General features: G+C 39.1%; 1 protein-coding gene across 1 annotated transcript in view; it reads left to right on the top strand.

The window, feature by feature from the left end:
• Window positions 1-11636: 11636 nt before the first annotated feature.
• The window catches only part of LOC149139874 (glutamine-dependent NAD(+) synthetase-like), a 414988-nt gene continuing 407547 nt past the window's right edge, over window positions 11637-19077 (top strand). Inside the window, exons 1-2 of the mRNA XM_089448306.1 lie at window positions 11637-12206; window positions 12951-13256. Coding sequence (XP_089304432.1) covers window positions 12013-12206; window positions 12951-13256 — 500 coding nt within the window. The 5' untranslated portion in view covers window positions 11637-12012. The remainder of the gene's footprint in view (window positions 12207-12950; window positions 13257-19077) is intronic.

Raw genomic sequence — 19077 nt, 5'->3', positions numbered from 1 at the left:
AAATTTTGATCTATAAGTCTTGCAGACTGGATCTTGTTCAGAAAGAAGTCTGCCAAAGGGTCAGTTTGGGCCTAGGTTCCCCAAGTCTCAAATAAGGCCACAGAAAAATTTAGATCCCCCCTACCACCATATTAGGGACTTTCATAAAAGACTTCGCAAAAAGATTATTCCATAAAGATACCTTGTCCTAGCATGGTCCATAGATATTGACAAGTGATAACTCAGAGCAAAGTTCCAACGAGTAAACCTTAACCCCCATAACCATATCTGAACCCCAAGAATTTATCAAGCTCATACTACTTTCTTTAAAGCCCAGGGCAAGGCCTCCTGATCTACCTTTCGCATCAACTGTAACAAAAGTCCAACCAGGCATCATTTTCCTAAGCGATAACATCACCACTTCACTAGACCCCAGGGTTTCTTGCAACATAATGACATCATGACAGTATGATTGAAATAGAGATTTTAGAGGTAGTTTCCTTTGGCTGATAGCGGAGCCATGACAATTAAAGGATAAGAGGATCATTTGGTAACTATGACAGGGGATTGCATTGCTCTAAGCACCCCTTTTAGGGATAATTGTTTTCCATTAGCTATATCCAACTTAGTTTTGAGTTGTGCCTTAGATATATCAGTGTTTCTTTCATGAGTCTTTCGCAACCTCGAGGGTTCCATGGCACTCCCTATTCCTCCTATAAGATCAGTAGTTAGAGCCCTTTTTTCCTGAGGACACAGATCATAGGGAGGGAACTCAAGAGAGTCCACAGGTAGTGGAGAAAGTTCAGGCTCGATCAATGGCAACTTGGAAAGAGAGAGGGCAAGTATGGAGGTAATAATACTATCCAGAGCTAAAGATAAATTGCATAAGACTGACTGTTCAGTCAAAGAAAGCCTGGAAGGACCAGGCCTATGCATATCATTTAACAAATATTGAAGAGATTCATGTAAAGAAGAAAGGGGAAGAGAACAAGTACTCGTCGAGAGAGGCACCTGATTGGATGTTCCAATTTCTTTCTAGGCTCCCTAAATGTGATCCTGCTCTGGTAAATCATTATGGTCCTTTTTTTCAACCTGTGCTTCATGTATCTTCATCAACACTTGTTCCCCCTCTTGATGAGGCTCCTCCCCTGCCATTTGAGCGTTCACCTCCCCATCCACCTGATTCTAACCCTCAATCCCAGGGTCACTCCTCAACCTTCTTCTCCTTCTGAAACCCAAGGGGCAGTCACGAGCTAGATGTCCATACTTGTGACATCTATGACATCTGAAGGGAATATGCTCATCGTCGATAATTTGATAGTGAGAATAACCTTGAAGCTGTATTGATTTTTTTCTGCCAATCCTCCTCTTGGGTCCAGTCTTACCAAATACGTGCCACATTCCCTTTTTTGTTTCCACAAAATACATATCTGCTTCCATAAATAGGCCCAAAGTGTTACCTATGGATTTGATTACATCCTCTGTCCTTAACTACGATGGAAGAGCAGGTAGATGGACCCAAACCATAATTTCTTCCACTTTTTCTCTTTGGGCATCGAACAGGGGCATCCACTTCTTGAATAGAATTTGCGAGAAGCCAAAACACCAATTACGGTTCAGAACCCGTTCCAATGCCTCATGCTTATTGAAGCACACCATAAACTAACCCTGAGCCAGGGTGATGACTTCAACCTGATTATTTGGGCCTCCCTTCCAAGAATTTTCTATCCATTTTGTAATATATTATGTAGAGAAGAATTTCCCTCACCCTCTACGAACTAGAATAAGCTCTAAGGCTTCCATGGCCCTGTTTATCTGGATATCGACCTCGAGGATTAAATTAGGGCATTCAACTTTGTTCTTTATGACCTTCCCTTTATTCATTTTTGAGCCTAGATTCCGACCATTCTCGACCCCTCCTGCAAAGGACTGACTCTCCCGAACTTGGTTTACGTCCTCCTCAAATGACGCTAGCCATTCCTCCACCTACTCCTCCCAGATTATAGAAACCCTAGACTTTAAGGGTCTTTCCTCCACTACAAAGGTTTTATTCAGCGGTTGTTCCCCCAAAAACAATGCTTCATATCCTATAGGACCTTCATTGAGAAAACCCTGAAACGCTGAAGATGGATCGCTATCTTGCTCCCGGTCACCAGTGTCGAAAGGGGGTTTTATCGAACCTTCCTTCTATTCCAAAACCTCCTGAAAAAACCTTCTTTGTTTGCTGCCTTCAAGCTAGGGGTTTGTAGGGAAAGTGACAGTTCATCTGTCTTTTGGCCCACTAGCCCTCTACAAGCGAGCACACTACTCAGACCTTGTCCCGCCTCTTGGTATTTTGGCCCCCACTCCTTAACCAACCAGACTTTAAGCCCTTTATTACATCTAATACTGTTATTGATAACAATGTATTTAAGACCACCAGAAAAAAGACCAGAAATTGGAGATTGTGAGGAGGTATTTTTACTTACCCGGTAGCTCGCCTTCTCTTCCTCCGACTGTTTTGCTAACTTTTCCGCTGTCGCCCGAACATCCAATGGTTTGATGTCAATTCCGCAACCAACCTCCTTTGGACCACAGGTTTTTCCTAACTCCAAAAACCCTAAACCACCTTCTAGATTCTAGTCAATCATTGTGGCTCCCCCTTTGCCTCTTGGAGACCTTGTTGGCAGAACCACCTTGGCCAAATTTTGTTGAGTTGGCTCTAGGCCTTAAACCAATAGGATATCTTCAGCCTAGAGCTCTAAATCGACATAGTCTGATGGGTTAACCATTGATGCTGTCTAAAAGTTGGAGAGAAAATAATAACCATTCCCGAATCTACAGAGTGAGCCTCAACGCAAAGTGCAGCTAGAGAAAACAATCAGTAATGAAAAAAACAATGACAAATTTCCAAAGAGGTATTGTGACAGTGGTATTCCGATTCTAAGGAGCTCCCTTCCCCAGATTGACTGTGAAGTTGCTAAGCAAGGACCGGATGTCCGTCTTCACCTGCCATCGATCATCATTCGTACCTCTTGTGCTAGCCTTCATCGCTCCCAATGCTGTGCATCACCCTCTTTATCTTGATGAGCTATGGAAAACATCACTAAAGAAAATATTTTATTGTTAGTAGGTTGAAATGGAATTTATTTCTAGTAATCATTGTCTAGAAATGGCTCGGATAAAACTCTAACTAATTATCTTCAACCCGTTGAAAGTTTTACATCCATGTATAACATTAAATTGTAATTACTTTACATGTGGGGGTAGAGTTTAAACTAAGGGAGACAAAAAAAAAACTCAATGAAAAAATCTTATGATGTGAGCACACCTAAGTTATCTTCAATATAAAGTGCCATCCCTCTATGTTATAATAAAGAATATATTGCATATGTAGTTAGAAGATGTAGACACCTCCGTTGGGGCTATAGATGTGTGTTGGTAGTAGAGAAATGCCTATGGTATTAGAGTAAAACTAGTGCGTAAACATCCTATTACGATGGAAACTATGTTATCTTCACATTATTTTAATGAGAAATGCAGGTATCTCCATTGGGGCTATGGATTCTCGTTGATAGTGGAGCTATGTCTATGATGTCGGGGTGATTACATGATGGGCTATGGATGCTCTTTGGAATTATAGTGACATCGAGAAGGCAAGGGAGATACTCATGAATATTTACTTTATTTATCAATCATTAGATGTACCTCTCAAGATTAACTCTATATTACTCAGTAAACTTGCTATTAGTAAATAAGAATCCATCACAAATTACATTGAGCTATGATGATGAACAATTGGAATTGACATCTAAGACCAAACCATTATCATTGGTTACCTTGAGTAATGACCTAGTAGACGAAAAGTTAGAAAATGAAAGTCTTATATTTTACTAATAACTGGGTTCATAAGTCTTTTTATACTAGGATTTTACATAGTTAATCACTTTATCATACTTTTAATTGAGCTAGTTAATCACTTTATCATACTTTTAATTGAGCTAATAAGGCATTGATATATAAATGATTTTATTCATAAATCAAGTTTTGAATTTGGTTTTCTTAAAAATGAATTACTGTTTTTTTCTCTTTATGCATTAGGATTTATTTTTTCTCTCCATTTGTAAATAGTTAGAAGATATTGGGATAAATAAGGGTCATTTTCACTCTTAAAGGTGGAATTGGAATTACTTATAATATTTGTGTCATTATTGATATAATAAGATATAATGCTTTTATTAGATAAAAATTGTTACTAATATGTTGTTGTTTTTTTATTTTTTTTCTTATTTATTATTATTATTATTATTATTTTGTTTGTGAAAAAACCTTTCCAACATGATTATGAATTTTTTACAGGAATACCTATAATATATGAAATGAAAATTAATTCATGATACACATATACATATTGGAATGCTTATTATTAGTGATAATAATAAAAATAGTGAAATAAATATTTACAATTAAATTTGATATGTTAAGGATTGACAGTGAAAGGCTTGGTTTTTGAACTCAAAACGAATCCATTCTCAACAGTGGAGGGCACCTAGTCTACAATTCTAGCTACCTCACAATGGACACCATCCCCAGTTGGAGCTAGATGTTGTAGCTCAATTTCACCCTCCTAAAATTTTCTTTCAAGTTCTACAAACTTTCCTAATATTGATTTCCTTCCATTTTTTGAACCTTATAATTACAAATTTTCCCTCTCACTTGATGAATCTTCTAACCATTCTCAACATTATTAACCAATTTATGTATTTTGCTCTTGAAACTACATATAGGGATTCATGTTTAATCAATTACCATATAATTGATCGTGTGGTATGATGCTCTTATATCCTTAAAGTCTTATCATTATAAAATTGATTGACTTTGCAGTACTCACCTGTAAACAAATGTTATTTTTCTCTCTCAATGATGAAGTTCACTTATCCTTTTTACACTTTGCCTAATCTATTGTTTATTTATCTCTTACACACACACACACACACCTAATATATATAACAATACTAAAGTAATATATTATAGTAAATAACAACACCATTCACAACTATACTTACAGGAACAATTTTATTTTATTTTATTTTCTCTCACTTATACCTTAGTCCCATGTCATATTTTTATATTTACCAATATTCAAAAATATGTGTACTTAAGATCATATTTAGTCTTCATTTTTCATTCAATACATTTATGTTTACCCTCAACCATATGATATCTTCCTCGCCTAATCCATAAAGTCCAATTATCTTCATATAATCTTCGTAAAATATTAAATAGATTTTTTTTTGTATATAAATATATACACCATGCATATATATGTTCTAGAGTGTAGTCTAAAAAACCCACAAATTAGCCTGGAAAAATAATGGAAATTTCAGCAAGATTATGACAAAATCTAGCATAAATTTTTGAAAATCTGGGTTACAGCTGTCAAACTTCAGGATTTTGGGTGCCCCAGGGGTTCTTGATGGTGTTGAATCCATTTCCACCATCAAAAAAATGATTCAAACACTCCAACATTCTGATTTTTTGAATTTTTTTCGTCAGATTTTGGCAAGAAAACTGTCGTTCGGGCGATTATGTGGTGTCAGTAGACAACCCCTATGTTCTAATACTAAGATTATATAATATATCACAAGTTATCACACACACACACATAACAAACATACAAATAAAATTATATATATATATATATATATATATATATATATATATATATACTTGTAAAAAAAAACTTTATTCAAAATCAATCTAAGCATTTGAGTTTCTAACTCTGTGTACATATTAAGAGGACATAAATTTAATGCACATTCATGAAGGTCAAATCAACACACGCAAAGTTATAACTAACTTAATTTATAGCATGTGTTTGCTCACCATTGAGGAGTAAGCCATAGTGCAAAGAGGCATTGGAGGGTGGGGCCACAAATGAGAGGCGAACCCTGATGGGAGGAGGAGACAAAGTGGAATATTGGGACGAAGTTAGACACTGGAGACTGAGCGAACGCCGGAGGGTGGGTCACATCACTCCATTTCTTCACAAGTATAAACTATTTAATATCCCATTCATCCTCGTTATCAATAACTTACAATTATCTTATTAATGAAATGATATTTAAGGTCCACGAAACTAAAAATAGTCTATGAGACTATTAGTTCCCTATTTTTCACTTTTTGCAATTCAATCCTTTTCTGATTCAAATTGATGATGAGCTGGCCCAACCTTCCAACAAACCCCTCGCTAAAAAGACAATTCCAAGACGCTGATGCTAACATGTTCTCATAGCTTTCTCTGATGTCTTTGAATGCGTCACATTCCAAAATGAAATGTTTTTCCGATTCCACAGCCCCAGACATGCAAAATGTACACACCCGTTCTTCCCAAGCTTCTTTAGGCCTTTTCCACTGTCCTGTTTCACATCGAAGTTGATGTGTGTTGGTCCTTAATTGAGTAATAAGAACCTTTTCCCTCCACGAAATGCTAGCTCCAATGAACTCTTTTTCTTGTAGATCACACGTAGGGTTGAATTCCTCAATGTAATATTTCTTCTTTCTACCCAACTCTTTTCCCCATACCTTTTTACGAAACTTCTCCATAACAAATTCCTTTAGCTCCTTGCTATTTGTGGGACAGGAATTGAGGTAGATATTCCATTTTTGCATCCATGTGTAGTTTTGTTCATCCATGTTTTCTTTCTTTCACTCACACCTTCATTGAAGATAACATTAGGCCATTTACCTACTCTCATTTGGTCAATTATTTTTAGATATCTTATGAGTCGCACCATAGCAATTGCTTCAATGGGAGTTGCTCCTGTTTCACTCAACATTATATCATAAGGTACTGAACTTTTTATTTTGAACTTGCTCATGATCAAGCATTTTTGGATTTTCTCAATTTTTTTCCATTTTGAGACGGGAGTGCTGCTAGCCCACAATTCACACCCATATAACATCACTGGACAAACTAGGAGTCCAAAAAGCACTTTAATCATTTTCCAATCCCATAACTCTACCTCTCTACATCTGTTTTGAAGAGCATATAATGCTTGCCGCCCTCCTAAAATTCTCTTCTTTCTGTAGTCCTCCCAATTAAGTTTGTTGTTGAAATCAATCCCAAGGTACTTGTACTCATTTACTTCTTCAAGCCCACAATTCACACCCATATAACATCACTGGACAACTAGGTGTCCAAAAAGCACTTTAATCGTTTTCCAATCCCATAACTCTACCTCTCTACATCTGTTTTGAAGAGCATATAATGCTTTCCACCCTCCTAAAATTCTCTTCTTTCTGTAGTCCTCCCAATTGAGTTTGTTGTTGAAATCAATCCCAAGGTACTTGTACTCATTTACTTCTTCAAAAATGTTGTTTTGAAAGAAGAAAGTATGCTGGACCTGCTTCCTTTTATTAGAGAAAATCATTATTCTGGTCTTGCTAGTATTGACTTGCATCCCCACTGCTCTACAAAAATGCTCAAGGGCATATAAGTGCATTTGAAATCCATGGACCGATTTAGAAATCAATACCATATCATTAGCATATAAAAGAAGCTTTATCACAAACTCCCCCAACCGAACACCATCTCCACCTTGCAGATTTAGCCACTCTTCCAATTTATCAATATATAGACCAAAAAGAGTAGGGTATAGAGGGAAACCTTGCTTGTTTGCAATGTCACTTCTAAAGCTTTTTGAAATACCTGCCAAGGTTCTAATTTTGACTTTCACTTCTTCATAAAGTCTATGGACAACGACTCTATAATGCACAAGAATTTCAAGTTCTTCCATTCTACGCCACAACTTATCCCTAGGGACTGTGTCAAATGCTTTTTGAAGTCAACAAAGCAGCAAAATACTTCTTCTTTGTCCTCCCAAACCTTCTCAACAATGTGTCTCAACATGATACCATGATCCACTGTAGAATGCTTCGACCTAAAACCAGCTTGTCCTCTTGCCCTCTTTTCTTTTACCTCTGCCCACTTACTAATTATGTCTTCTACCATGCTATCGAAAAGCTTTGCAAACAAAGGATTGATCATAAGTGTTCTATAGTTGGATCGATTATTAATGTCTCCACTTTTAAAAAGGGGTATTGCTAGGTTAGTTGTCCAGTCCCTTGGCAATACTTGCTAAATGATGTTGTTGAATATTTCCATGATATGCGGTGCAAGGGCGTTCTTTCCCCATTTTAGATACTCTGCTCGAAGTTTAACCAAATCCTTTATCTTTCCTGTTTTTAGCTTCTTAATTCCATTCTCCACCTCCTGTAATGTGAAGAACTTTGAATTTGTGTTGATCCTTGGGGGGCTTCGCCTTAGATTCTTTCTCATAGAGTTGCCTTGCATATTCAAACCATTGATTGGCTGTAATATTATTTTCAATTTTCTTCTTCCTTGGTTGTAGTTCCTGCCAGAAAAGCTTTGGATTATTCTTGCTTAAATATATTAACTCTTCTCTCCTTGTTTGCATGAACTCATCTTTTTCCCTTTTTAGTATCTGCTTATATAACTTTACATTCATCTTCTCCTTTCCTACCTTTTTCAAGGTTCTCCTTGCCATTTTGCATTCCTCATCAAACCAAGCATTTACAGGAAAACAATTTGATTCTGATTTCCTATTTTTTGCTCTTTTGCACTTCTCAAGTGCACTTTGAATTATATTTGTTAACTCATGACTATTGAAGCTTTTGAAACCAATTTTCTCCTTCCGAATTAATCTCTCTAACATTGTCTTGAAGATAGTACAATTTTCTTGTGTTAGAAGAATTTTGCCCCTTGATAGTGATTGTCGAGAGCATTGGGTTTTCCTCCTATGCTGCCTTTCTTCTAACCATGATAACCTTATATAAATTGGGTTATGGTCTAATTTTAAGTCCCAAATATGCTCTCCAATACTAACTTCATCTATCTTTTCTATCAAGCTTTGTGAACACATCACATAGTCAACGACACTTGCCCCATTGTATGTGTTGCAAGTGAAGTTCCTAGACCTTTTCCATCTATCTAGACCATTGCAAATAATTAAGTTGAAAGCCCCACACAATGTAAGCAACTCCTCTCCAAAATGATTGCTAACTTTGTCATCTTCTGAACACCTCACCCATTGGGGATTCTCCTCTTCAGTGAGCCAAATAGGATTGTTATCCTCTTTGCAACAAAAAATGCTAGCTTGATTATTTGATGTTCTAGCATTGAAATCTCCCACTAAAAGAACTTCTCCCTGCTGAGAGTACACAACAATATATTGTTTTAAAGCTGCATATGGATCCTTGCTGTCAAGCCCCTTATTTTTGTAAGTTTTTGAGACTTGAGGGGCAAAATAACATGCTGCAATTCTTATGTGATTCTCATTTTCTGATATTTTCAACTATAAATATTGTTTATTTGCATCTTCTTTAATTACTTGAATGTGACAACCTTCTTTTTCTTTCACTAAAACTAGTATTCCCCATACCCTTTGCCATTTTCTGCTACCTTGTTCCAAACTGCCAACTTCAAATAACCATCAAACACAAGGGTTTTGCAACCATCATGCTCATGAGTTTCGGTGAGACAAATTATGTCTCTACTTTCCGCAATAGGCCCTAACCCAGGTCCCCTCCTCCAAGGATAACCTCTACAATTCCAACAAACTAAACTTAGGTAGACCGGGGTAGGATTTGACTGCTACGCAATTTGGCACATAAGACTCAAATTTGAGTCTTCACCCCTTTTCATCAATGCTGCTCTTGTTGTTTTCATCCCTATTATTGAATTTCTCTGTTTTTTCTTTACTGCCAACTTGCTACCATGTTTTGCCCGGAGGCCCAAATACTACAATAACAACTTTACCATTGTACAACCATGCCCTTTTCCCTTCATTTCTTGTTGTTCTAATTTTCTCCGATTCATCCCTTCTCTCCTCTTGTTGTTTTTTGGTTAAATCTTCATTGAGGAAGAAGTGTGAGCCTTTCAAGAGTTTCTTTTTTGCCCAAAAGCTGGTGTTTGTCTTGTACGCTTGCCATGGTGACTTTTATGGGTCGAGGCCTCTCTTCACATATCCTCCCAACCCTCCTTGCTTGGCAAATTTTCCCTTTCCAATGTAGTTTCTCTTTCAGAAAGTCTCTTGTCAAATTGAGAGTACTTTCATTCTTCCCATAATATCTTATTCCCCTAATAATAAAATTTGTTTCCTGTCCTGTCTTTCTTTGTGTTCTATTTCCTGTGCTCTACGAGCACATGCATCTCTTCTTCCTCTGTCTTTATGTAACCATTAACATCTTCATCTCTAGCTTTGATTTCTTTTGGACTATTTTTCCCACTGTTCCTTTTTGCCTTCTCTGTGGAAATGTCTGTTTGTTGAGATACTTGTGTATCTACCTTAGCTTGTTTAGAAATGATCACATCCCTGTTTGTTGTTATTAATTCTTTCATGCTTTGCCACACTATCTTCATGCTTTGCCATTCTTGTTTTCCTGTCTCTGGAGCCTCTTGTAACATTGTTACGCTTTCTTTTAAAATTCTACTGTCTTCCATTATACATCGGTTTGCAATTGTGATCTCTGAAATTTTGTGGTCCCTTTCTTGTTCTTTGGCTTCCAAAATCTCTAGCCTTGTCTTGGCCTTCATCAGTTCTTGGACATATAGATTTGATGACCAAGTAAGAGGTGTAAACGTGAGACTATAAATGATTGATTCTTCTTTATTTTTGTTTCTCTTATTTATTTTATTTATTTGGATCGATTTTCTTCTCATTTGTCCCCATTTAAGGCGAGCAAGCCTACGCCTTAAAATGCCTTCATATTGCTTTGCATTTACCCAAATCCACTTTCCTGATTTGTCTGTTGAAACAATTTTGACTTGACCCAAATAATTTTTTACCACAAAATCTAAGATTTCCTTGTCATTTTTAACATTTTTACCATTTCTAGTATTGACAACAACTTCTTTCCCTTTCCCTTGCAGTGATTTTTCTGCAACAACATCATAGGCATCCCTGCTCTCTACACCTTGACTCTTCTGAGCATTTTCCATGTTCTCTCGAGACACCGCCTCTTGGCAACTCTCATTTTCCATATAAATCCAGAACTTTGTGCTGCAACATGTTTCCTCAGCGGAGGCCATTTCCCGTAGTAATTTTTTGTTTTGTTTTTGTAGTCAATTTGATTCCTTCATTACAACTCTTTTCCTCGTATCATTATTGAATTGAACTATCATTATTGAATCGAACCTCTGAATCTTCCTCGGTGTATGTGAAGGCAATGCATATCATTTGCAAGGTTGAAGAAATGCAAACGTGAAGCAAACCGAAAAGGGACACATGTTTGGAACCGTGAGACTTTCTACACGAAAAAAGATCTAAAACGGTAAAGAATGTGCATTTAAACCCATCATTACATAATAAAAATGAAACCCTCCACCAATTAAAATTCAAATAAATAAAATTAAAAAAATAAATTAATTTCATTTACAAAGTCAAAATTTAATTAATAGAAAATCAACGCATAAAAACGCGTTATACCCTGCCTTGCGCCAGGGGATAATAGGTACTAATTTACAATATATTAAAAAGCTTTACACCCTCGTAGAAAAAAATTCAAAATCAGAGTCAAACTCAAACTGAAAGAGATAAAATAAATAAAAACAATGGACTTGTGGTCCGACATGCCTGAAAATCCGTAAAAATATGAACTAAACAACCTCAAAAAATTATAACATAAAAATAAAATTCACAATAAAAAATAATAAATGTAATAAAAACAAGAATGAAGAATATGGCAGGAGAACCAGATTCTCTGCAGCCGCCTGTCCGCCTTTCCAATTCAACGCACCAAAAAGAGCAGAAAGAGAAACTTATTTTTTTGCCTGCGCCGGCCTGAGCCATTCAATAGATCAGAAGGAGAAGCTTATTCTTTTGCCGCGCCCCCACACGAGTTGTTCGCCTAATTCATTCATTGGATTTTTTTGTTTGTCTTTCGCCCCTAACGAAAATCAGTTTTTCCAAATTGTCTGAATTCTTTCGAATATATATATATATATATATTTAAGCAGAGAGAAAAGTCGATATGAGGCTGTTGAAGGTTGCCACATGCAATTTGAATCAATGGGCTATGGATTTCGAGTCCAATCTGCAACATATCAAGGCTTCCATCCAGAAGGCCAAAGCTTCTGGGGCAACGGTTAGAGTGGGTCCAGAGCTTGAAATCACTGGCTATGGCTGTGAGGATCATTTTTTGGAACCAGATACCATCACTCACGCGTAAGTCACTTAACTTTGGACTTGCTATATTATATTGAACGGAGAATAGAATAGACTATGGTCATGAATTCTGTCATATGGCGTAGGCCCTAATATGTAAAGTTGGTTCTAAGCAGCTTTAGATTTAGGTTGTTTTGAAACACTTTTTACACACTAGAAATCAGATTTATTTATTTTTGGTTGTGACGAAGGGGGAGGTTTCAACCTGGATTCTCAACGAACATAGCACTTTATTTAACTCAGAAGTTATTAATATGCAAGATCAGTTCCTTTTCATCCATAATCAATATTTGTTAATTATAATGTTAGATATTTACCAATCTGTGAATACGAGTTTAGAGCAATTACAATGAAGCAGAATGCGTATGCACATCTCACCTAAAACTAAATAGGAGACGTTTAAAACAACGTTTTTAAGTGCACGAAGAATGCTATAGTATTATTATTGACAAAGCATAGCCATTGAACTGAGGTTCTGACATCTCCAATGTGAACACTGAGTGCTTTTGGTAAATGGAAGACATGGCCTTCAGGGGCTTTAGGGTGTGATCTTATTTATTTTGCTCTTGTCAAAGTTGCTGACATAAGTTCATATCATGTCGAAGATTTATCTAAAATTTTATTCAAGAACTAAACATGTTGTAGGTTTGCAATGCTATTTTATTACCATTAAGCGTCATTTACATAAATTAGGCTGTTTCAATGTGTCTTTGATAATTTCTTATTCTCGGGTTCTGTGTGTAGTTGGGAATGCCTGAAGGATATTTTGACAGAAGACTTGACTAAAGGCATACTTTGCAACATTGGTATGCCAGTAGAACTATCTGGTGTTCGTTATAATTGCCAGGTCTTTTGTCTAAATCAAAAGATACTTATGATTCGTCCAAAGTTATGCCTTGCCAATGATGGAAATTATAGGGAATTGCGATGGTTTTCTGCTTGGAAGCATCGTCATCAACTTGTGGAGTATCATCTTCCTTCCATTATTGCAGATGCAGTTTCACAAAAAACAGTGCCTTTTGGGGATGGATATCTTTCATTTATTGACACGTAAGCACCCAATCTCAGTTGAGTTTAACATATACTATCTACTTGTTATAATATCATTGAAGTCAAGAGTCTGGCATATTTTTAAAGCTGCTGTTTTTCCTTTAGACTTATGTTCATCTATCTATATTATCCAGCCATGTTTCCTTTTGACATGTGAAATTTATCAATAGGCAGTTCCACATATTATGAAGTTTATTTGAGTTGTATAGCGTTTGTTATGTAATGCTGATATGTATTTGTAATATTCCTAGTGGAATTTTTACGATGATAACAAAGACATGCAAAAATAAATAACACAAAATTTCAAAAATGCATACACATAAACCAGAAATTTCTGCAAATCCCCAAACTGGCCAAATTTTATTAATAATATCTGCTGTGGTAGAAATGAGTTGGATAAAGTGCACCTGGGATTGCACAAGGCAAGCTACAAGCACCAGGTGATGAGTACAAGAAAGTCCAATGGCTGCAATAACCAACTCCTCCAAAAAGCTGCGATGCTGCTCCAAGGACCAAAACTACACTGCTGTCTGACTTCGCCCCCTGAGTTGCCCACTCTAGAGTGCCCATAAAATTCTAGGAATTTGGGATTGTGATCCTTGCCCAAAACCCAAAAAACCCAGAAAGGTTTTCCCTTGGTTCCAACTTTCAAAAATTGACCCTTCACATCTTGACCCTCATCTAAATACGAATTCTGTTGCTGTGACTGATCCTATCAATCTCTGCACTCCCAACTCCAGCAATCCTCCTCAAATGGCCCTCCAAATGATCTCCCAGTTCCCCAGCTCCAAAATCCTTGGGATAATGTTGTCCCAACAAATTTCACTCCAATGACTACGCAGTCATGGAGGAGATGACCTAGCCCTGCGTGTGATGAAATGAGAGATGTGTATGAGATGGCCCTCTTGTCTGTAGCTGCCTTCTACACTCCTGAAAATGGTGAAAGGATGCTCATGTAGCTTCTTCGGACAATTTTCCTACAACCTTTCTCTACAAATGACCAGTGAATTCTCCCTTTGCGCAGTGGTGGCTCCTGGACTGCTTGTTATGCTCCAAAAATGCGTATGACCTGCAATTGATGCTTCTTCCGGTCTCAGTGGTGAAGGAAAACCTTCCTTGGGTGGCACTCGAAGTCCACCGAAAAAAGGTTGAGCTTCTCTACTTGGGAAACTCTTGTGCTAAACAACACAATGTTGGCTCCGCTGAAAAGCCAAGGCAAATTCGATTTTCAAATAGACAAAAGACCCTTATTGCTCCCTCATTCCTTCCTTTTATAATTGTTGGCCTTGCATTCCTTGTGGGTCCCTCCGCCAATTCGATTTGCCTCAAGGAATTCAAATTCCTTCTTCCCCAAGTGCATACATCACGTGGGCCCCATATTCCACTAGAGCCTAAATTTTTACCTTTTTCTCCTAAGTCCCAATGCCATAATTGCGTCCTCTCCGAAGACTCACCTCTAATGCTGAAAATCAAAATTGGGGATATTAGAGTCGCCAAAAATTGCTTGTCCTCAAGCAATTCCTGAGCAAGCATCCTCTCTAGCTATTGATCCCCCATTGTCATTGCAAAATATGCCAGGGTCCCAGATGCACCACTGGATCGTCCCTGACCTCTACTTTCCTATCATGAAGGAATCTCGCAATACCAGGATCCCAAGCCATCTTGTCCAACACGAAGCTCCCCTTCCTCCACTCACTATCCTGCCATGTATAAGTATCGGAAGCCCTCTGCATACCATCAATGTGCAGGGAATCATGATAATGTGGCACTATGTACAACTCCTCATGAAGTTGCCCTACCAAGTAGTCCCTCTCATACCACCCAATCCCTGCGGAGATAAAGTCTTGCTCACATGAGCTTCTGCAGATATCATTGTGCTAACTGGCCTACCATGCCAATGAAGTCACCCACGCCACCAATGACTTGCTAAAGCCCAATGGAAGATCTGAATGATCTCCCCTTGTAAAAACCATCTCATTCCTAAAGGTCGTTGAGCTGCAAAGAACTGTGATGCTTGGGTCCTCTGCTGGTCTCAGAAGGGTGCCACCATACTGATGCTGTGCCACTTTGATTAGGACATGTTTCCCATCGTGCACATGCTATATCATCCTCTCTTGGGACTTGATGGTGAAAAATCTGTGAATGCCAAGCTCATCCTGCCCAAGCATCTCCAAGACGCCAATGCCTACCCATCCACTGCCAGTCTCGGTCCTGAGCAACAACAGGGTAAATTTGCCTCGCTATACCACATCGTGAAGTTTGCGATCTTGCCTCCAAAAAGTGCACCTTGATACTGCCTGGAGTCTAAACATCTGCTTGTAGACGAGGTCTGCCATCCACTGCACCTCATGGTCATATAATGCCTCGGACTGTCTCGCTAAAAGTTCATCATGCAGCTCCCTCACAATCACCTCCCCAAGTGTGAGCCCAGGGGTGGAACATATGCTACCTCGATAGTAAACCACGCCATCCCTAAGCCTGTATATGGTGGCCCGTGCCCTCGCCAAATGTCTCAACTAGAGAGTCTCCCTCCTGCCCATGACACATTGTGTCTCATCTAACTGCCTAGGGTGAGCCTCCCATGTCCTGTTGCCTGTACTAAGAGTATCAAAGGGCAACAACCAAATGCTCTGCGGCTGTAAGAAATACTGGAGAGTGATGGGTGGGTAGGTCCCCAAGGCTATGATCAAGAATCTGCCGGGATACTGAAGAGTAATCCTATGGATGTCCCTCTCTCCGCCTTGGATCTGCCGATAACCCAATTGAAGACTTGTCTCTGCTGAACATGTCATCCCCAGATGCTCAACAACGTCCTCATCCATCCAAGGTGAGCTACTCCTAATGGTACATCTAATGTTCCTGCCCATAAGTCTCCTTGGAGGCAATGCCCCAAGAGCCCACGGTGCCGCACTAGATGCCACTGCATACCACCAAGTATCCTTGTACCCAATGTGATGTGAGCCGCTCCTCCTACTCCACAGTGCAATCCAACACACTATGACACACCACAATGCACCTCCATGTCCACCTGCCAACCACTGCTCAATGCTAGATGCTCCTACACATCCCTGGATGTCATGGCCTAAAGCTATGACAGTGCGCTTTGGCCTGCATCCGACTGACATCATCACGTCCATTGTCACATCACTATATCCTCCGGTGAATGGATCTCCATAACCTCGGGTAAGTGGACCTCCCCTCCTGATCCTCCTTGAGAGATATAACATGTGAATCTCCCTAAGTACCTGTGGGGGTGTCCCTAAGGTGTTGCTCCTCAGTGACTAGTGTGCCCCATACATCCATGGGAAATCCTCCTCTCCATACAAGGAACTATCCAGCGGTCTGTTGATGCCACCTCCTCAAACAACCTCCTGCTAAGGTACACCAATCATCCTATGCCCCCACACACGACCAACATGCCAATAAAACTCATGGAGTCTGCTTGCTTCTTTTTCAGCTCGACTTGTCATGGGTGCTGTCCAAAACTCTGGTGAGAATATGAAAATGGGGGTGAGTCCAATCACTAGATCCACCATCCTGCTACTACCCTGACTGAACCAATCCATGGAGTGGTGGGGAGTGCCACCTGGGTCCCAACGATGATCCAACCCTCGAGCCCCTCTAGAAAATCATGACTCCTACTGAGCTATGCTCCCGACCATGGATGTATCAAAAAACTTAGCTAGCCCTATCAGGTACCAACTCAATACCTCATGCCACCCAACCCCATGAGAGGGATCAAATGCGAGAGTCTCCATGTACGTAGCAAGTCCATCATACGAGTGTTGCGCCCTACGTAACTCATGTCGCCTCGTCCCAATAGCTCAGTCATCATATACATAATACGACCTGTCTAGGTAACCCAACCAATCTCCCTCCAACGTGTAGAGGTAACCTAGCAATACTGCAGTCCCCATCTATGTAAGCCTGAAGAGGGCTAGTGACTCGAAGTACTGCAACTCTGCTGGCTGCTTGGGCATCTATCTGCTCCCCGTCGATGGCAGGTCTCACAAATGATTGCCCATCCTCCTCTACCATGGGCATAACAAGAGTCCCAAGTTGTCCCTCCACAAGTAACTCATCGAGCATAACATTCTCATCTAGCTCACGCTCTTTAAGGTGCTCTCCATGCTGTTGTAGGTAGCTGTTGTCTGAGAACTCTATCACGGCTCTGGGTACCTCTGTGCCTATCATCACCTCACTAATGGATGTGTCTCCCTGCACCTCCCTAATCTGCTGTGGGTTGCCCTCACCTGAAAATTTGGACATGGTGCTGGATACCTCAGCAACGGATGGCACCTCATCAACGACGAACACCACATCATCAGATGGCTCTATAGGTGTATGATCTACTCTCTTCGTCAAGGTGTCAACTAGTGCTATCAGAGAAGTCTCCAATAATGGTGAATCTTGTGCCATACTAGGTACATCAATGTGCCCCTCACCATCCTGCGTGCCCTCCTGCTCAACCTCCTCAAGTTTCTAACATCTAAAGCCCGGTCTCCACCAGCAAAGATGTGTCATGGTCTTGTAGGGTTGTTTTAATCAATCCTAATTGACCAAGACTGCAACCGTTTAATTGTCAACCCAGGGTAGGTCTGCTATTTCAATGGAGTTTGCACTGTCTGTGCTGATAGTGATACACTACAACCAAGAATGAAAATAGAAAACAGTAAAGAATATTGCTGAATCAATTGCAGAAATTAAATCATTAACACTCTACAGAAATGAAATCACACTTCACGATTACCAGAGCAAGGGCGCGCCACACACTGTACTAATAACTACACCAGCTGGTCAACTACCATACTGCTAATCAAATTGGTGTAACAACATAACATAATTCTGGAACTGAAGCAGATATATTCTACAAATTATACAATGACAACAGAAAACCATACAAACAATAAAGAAAAGAAACAATAATGTACAACTACTCTACCGTTGCAGTCCCTGCTAAAGAGGAGGGCCCTTCCTCCCTAGCAGGGGTGCAAGAATGAACACGAGATTAGTTAAAGAATCAACTTAGAAACAGTAACAACATCACTGCAATGTCTTTGATATTAAAAACAATTAAAAGTTACAAGATCAAAATAACAGTGCTCTTTATGTCGTCCCCGTACATGAGAGATTAAGTTTCTCTTATAGTTATTACATACCCAAAATCAAGAATAGATCAGTCATGAGAATCTCATGATTCTCATGCTGATCATAAAATAGAAATCGTTATAACCAGTTCCTAAATATAAATGCTATTCAAATACATTGGTTAAGATCACAACCGCTTGGATCTGTTACTTTCTAAATAAACAATTCATAACTTCCAATAGCTGTTGCGTGGAATAGTACCCACGACTTTTCCAGCTACGGTGTAACAACATCCTGCGGTCAAATGACGGTTTGGGATGTAACAACAATCACTGGGTAACAACAACCTTGTAACGACACCCAAGGTGTAACAACGGTCACCTGTAACAGCACGTGGTGTAACAACAACACCTGTAACAACATATAAAGTGTAACATCAATCTGTTCCATCCTGCTCTTAGATTGATTAGTGCGACTGTTCACTCCATAACCTCATTCTCACAAGAAACACCTGAAAAAGAGGAGAGGATCCAAAAGACTTCTCCAATGCTTACCCCAGTTAGCCATAAAAAGGAATATTGCATCGTTATATTCAGCAAAAATGGAAAAATAACATGACGGCAAAATAGGCTGTTTATAATAAGGAAAAGGCAATTAACATGTAAAGTTTCGTTGGCCTGGAGGGAAAGAGGATCAAAACTGGGGAAAGAAAGTATAGGAAATAGGTATAAAA

Source organism: Pinus tabuliformis, chromosome X, assembly GCF_031772625.1.
Source record: "Pinus tabuliformis cultivar Carrire ecotype Pingquan chromosome X, CPIR1, whole genome shotgun sequence".
NCBI classification, from domain to species: Eukaryota; Viridiplantae; Streptophyta; class Pinopsida; order Pinales; family Pinaceae; genus Pinus; species Pinus tabuliformis.
The sequence above is the reverse complement of the archived record's forward strand: the minus strand, read 5'-3'. Positions and strand labels throughout refer to the sequence as shown.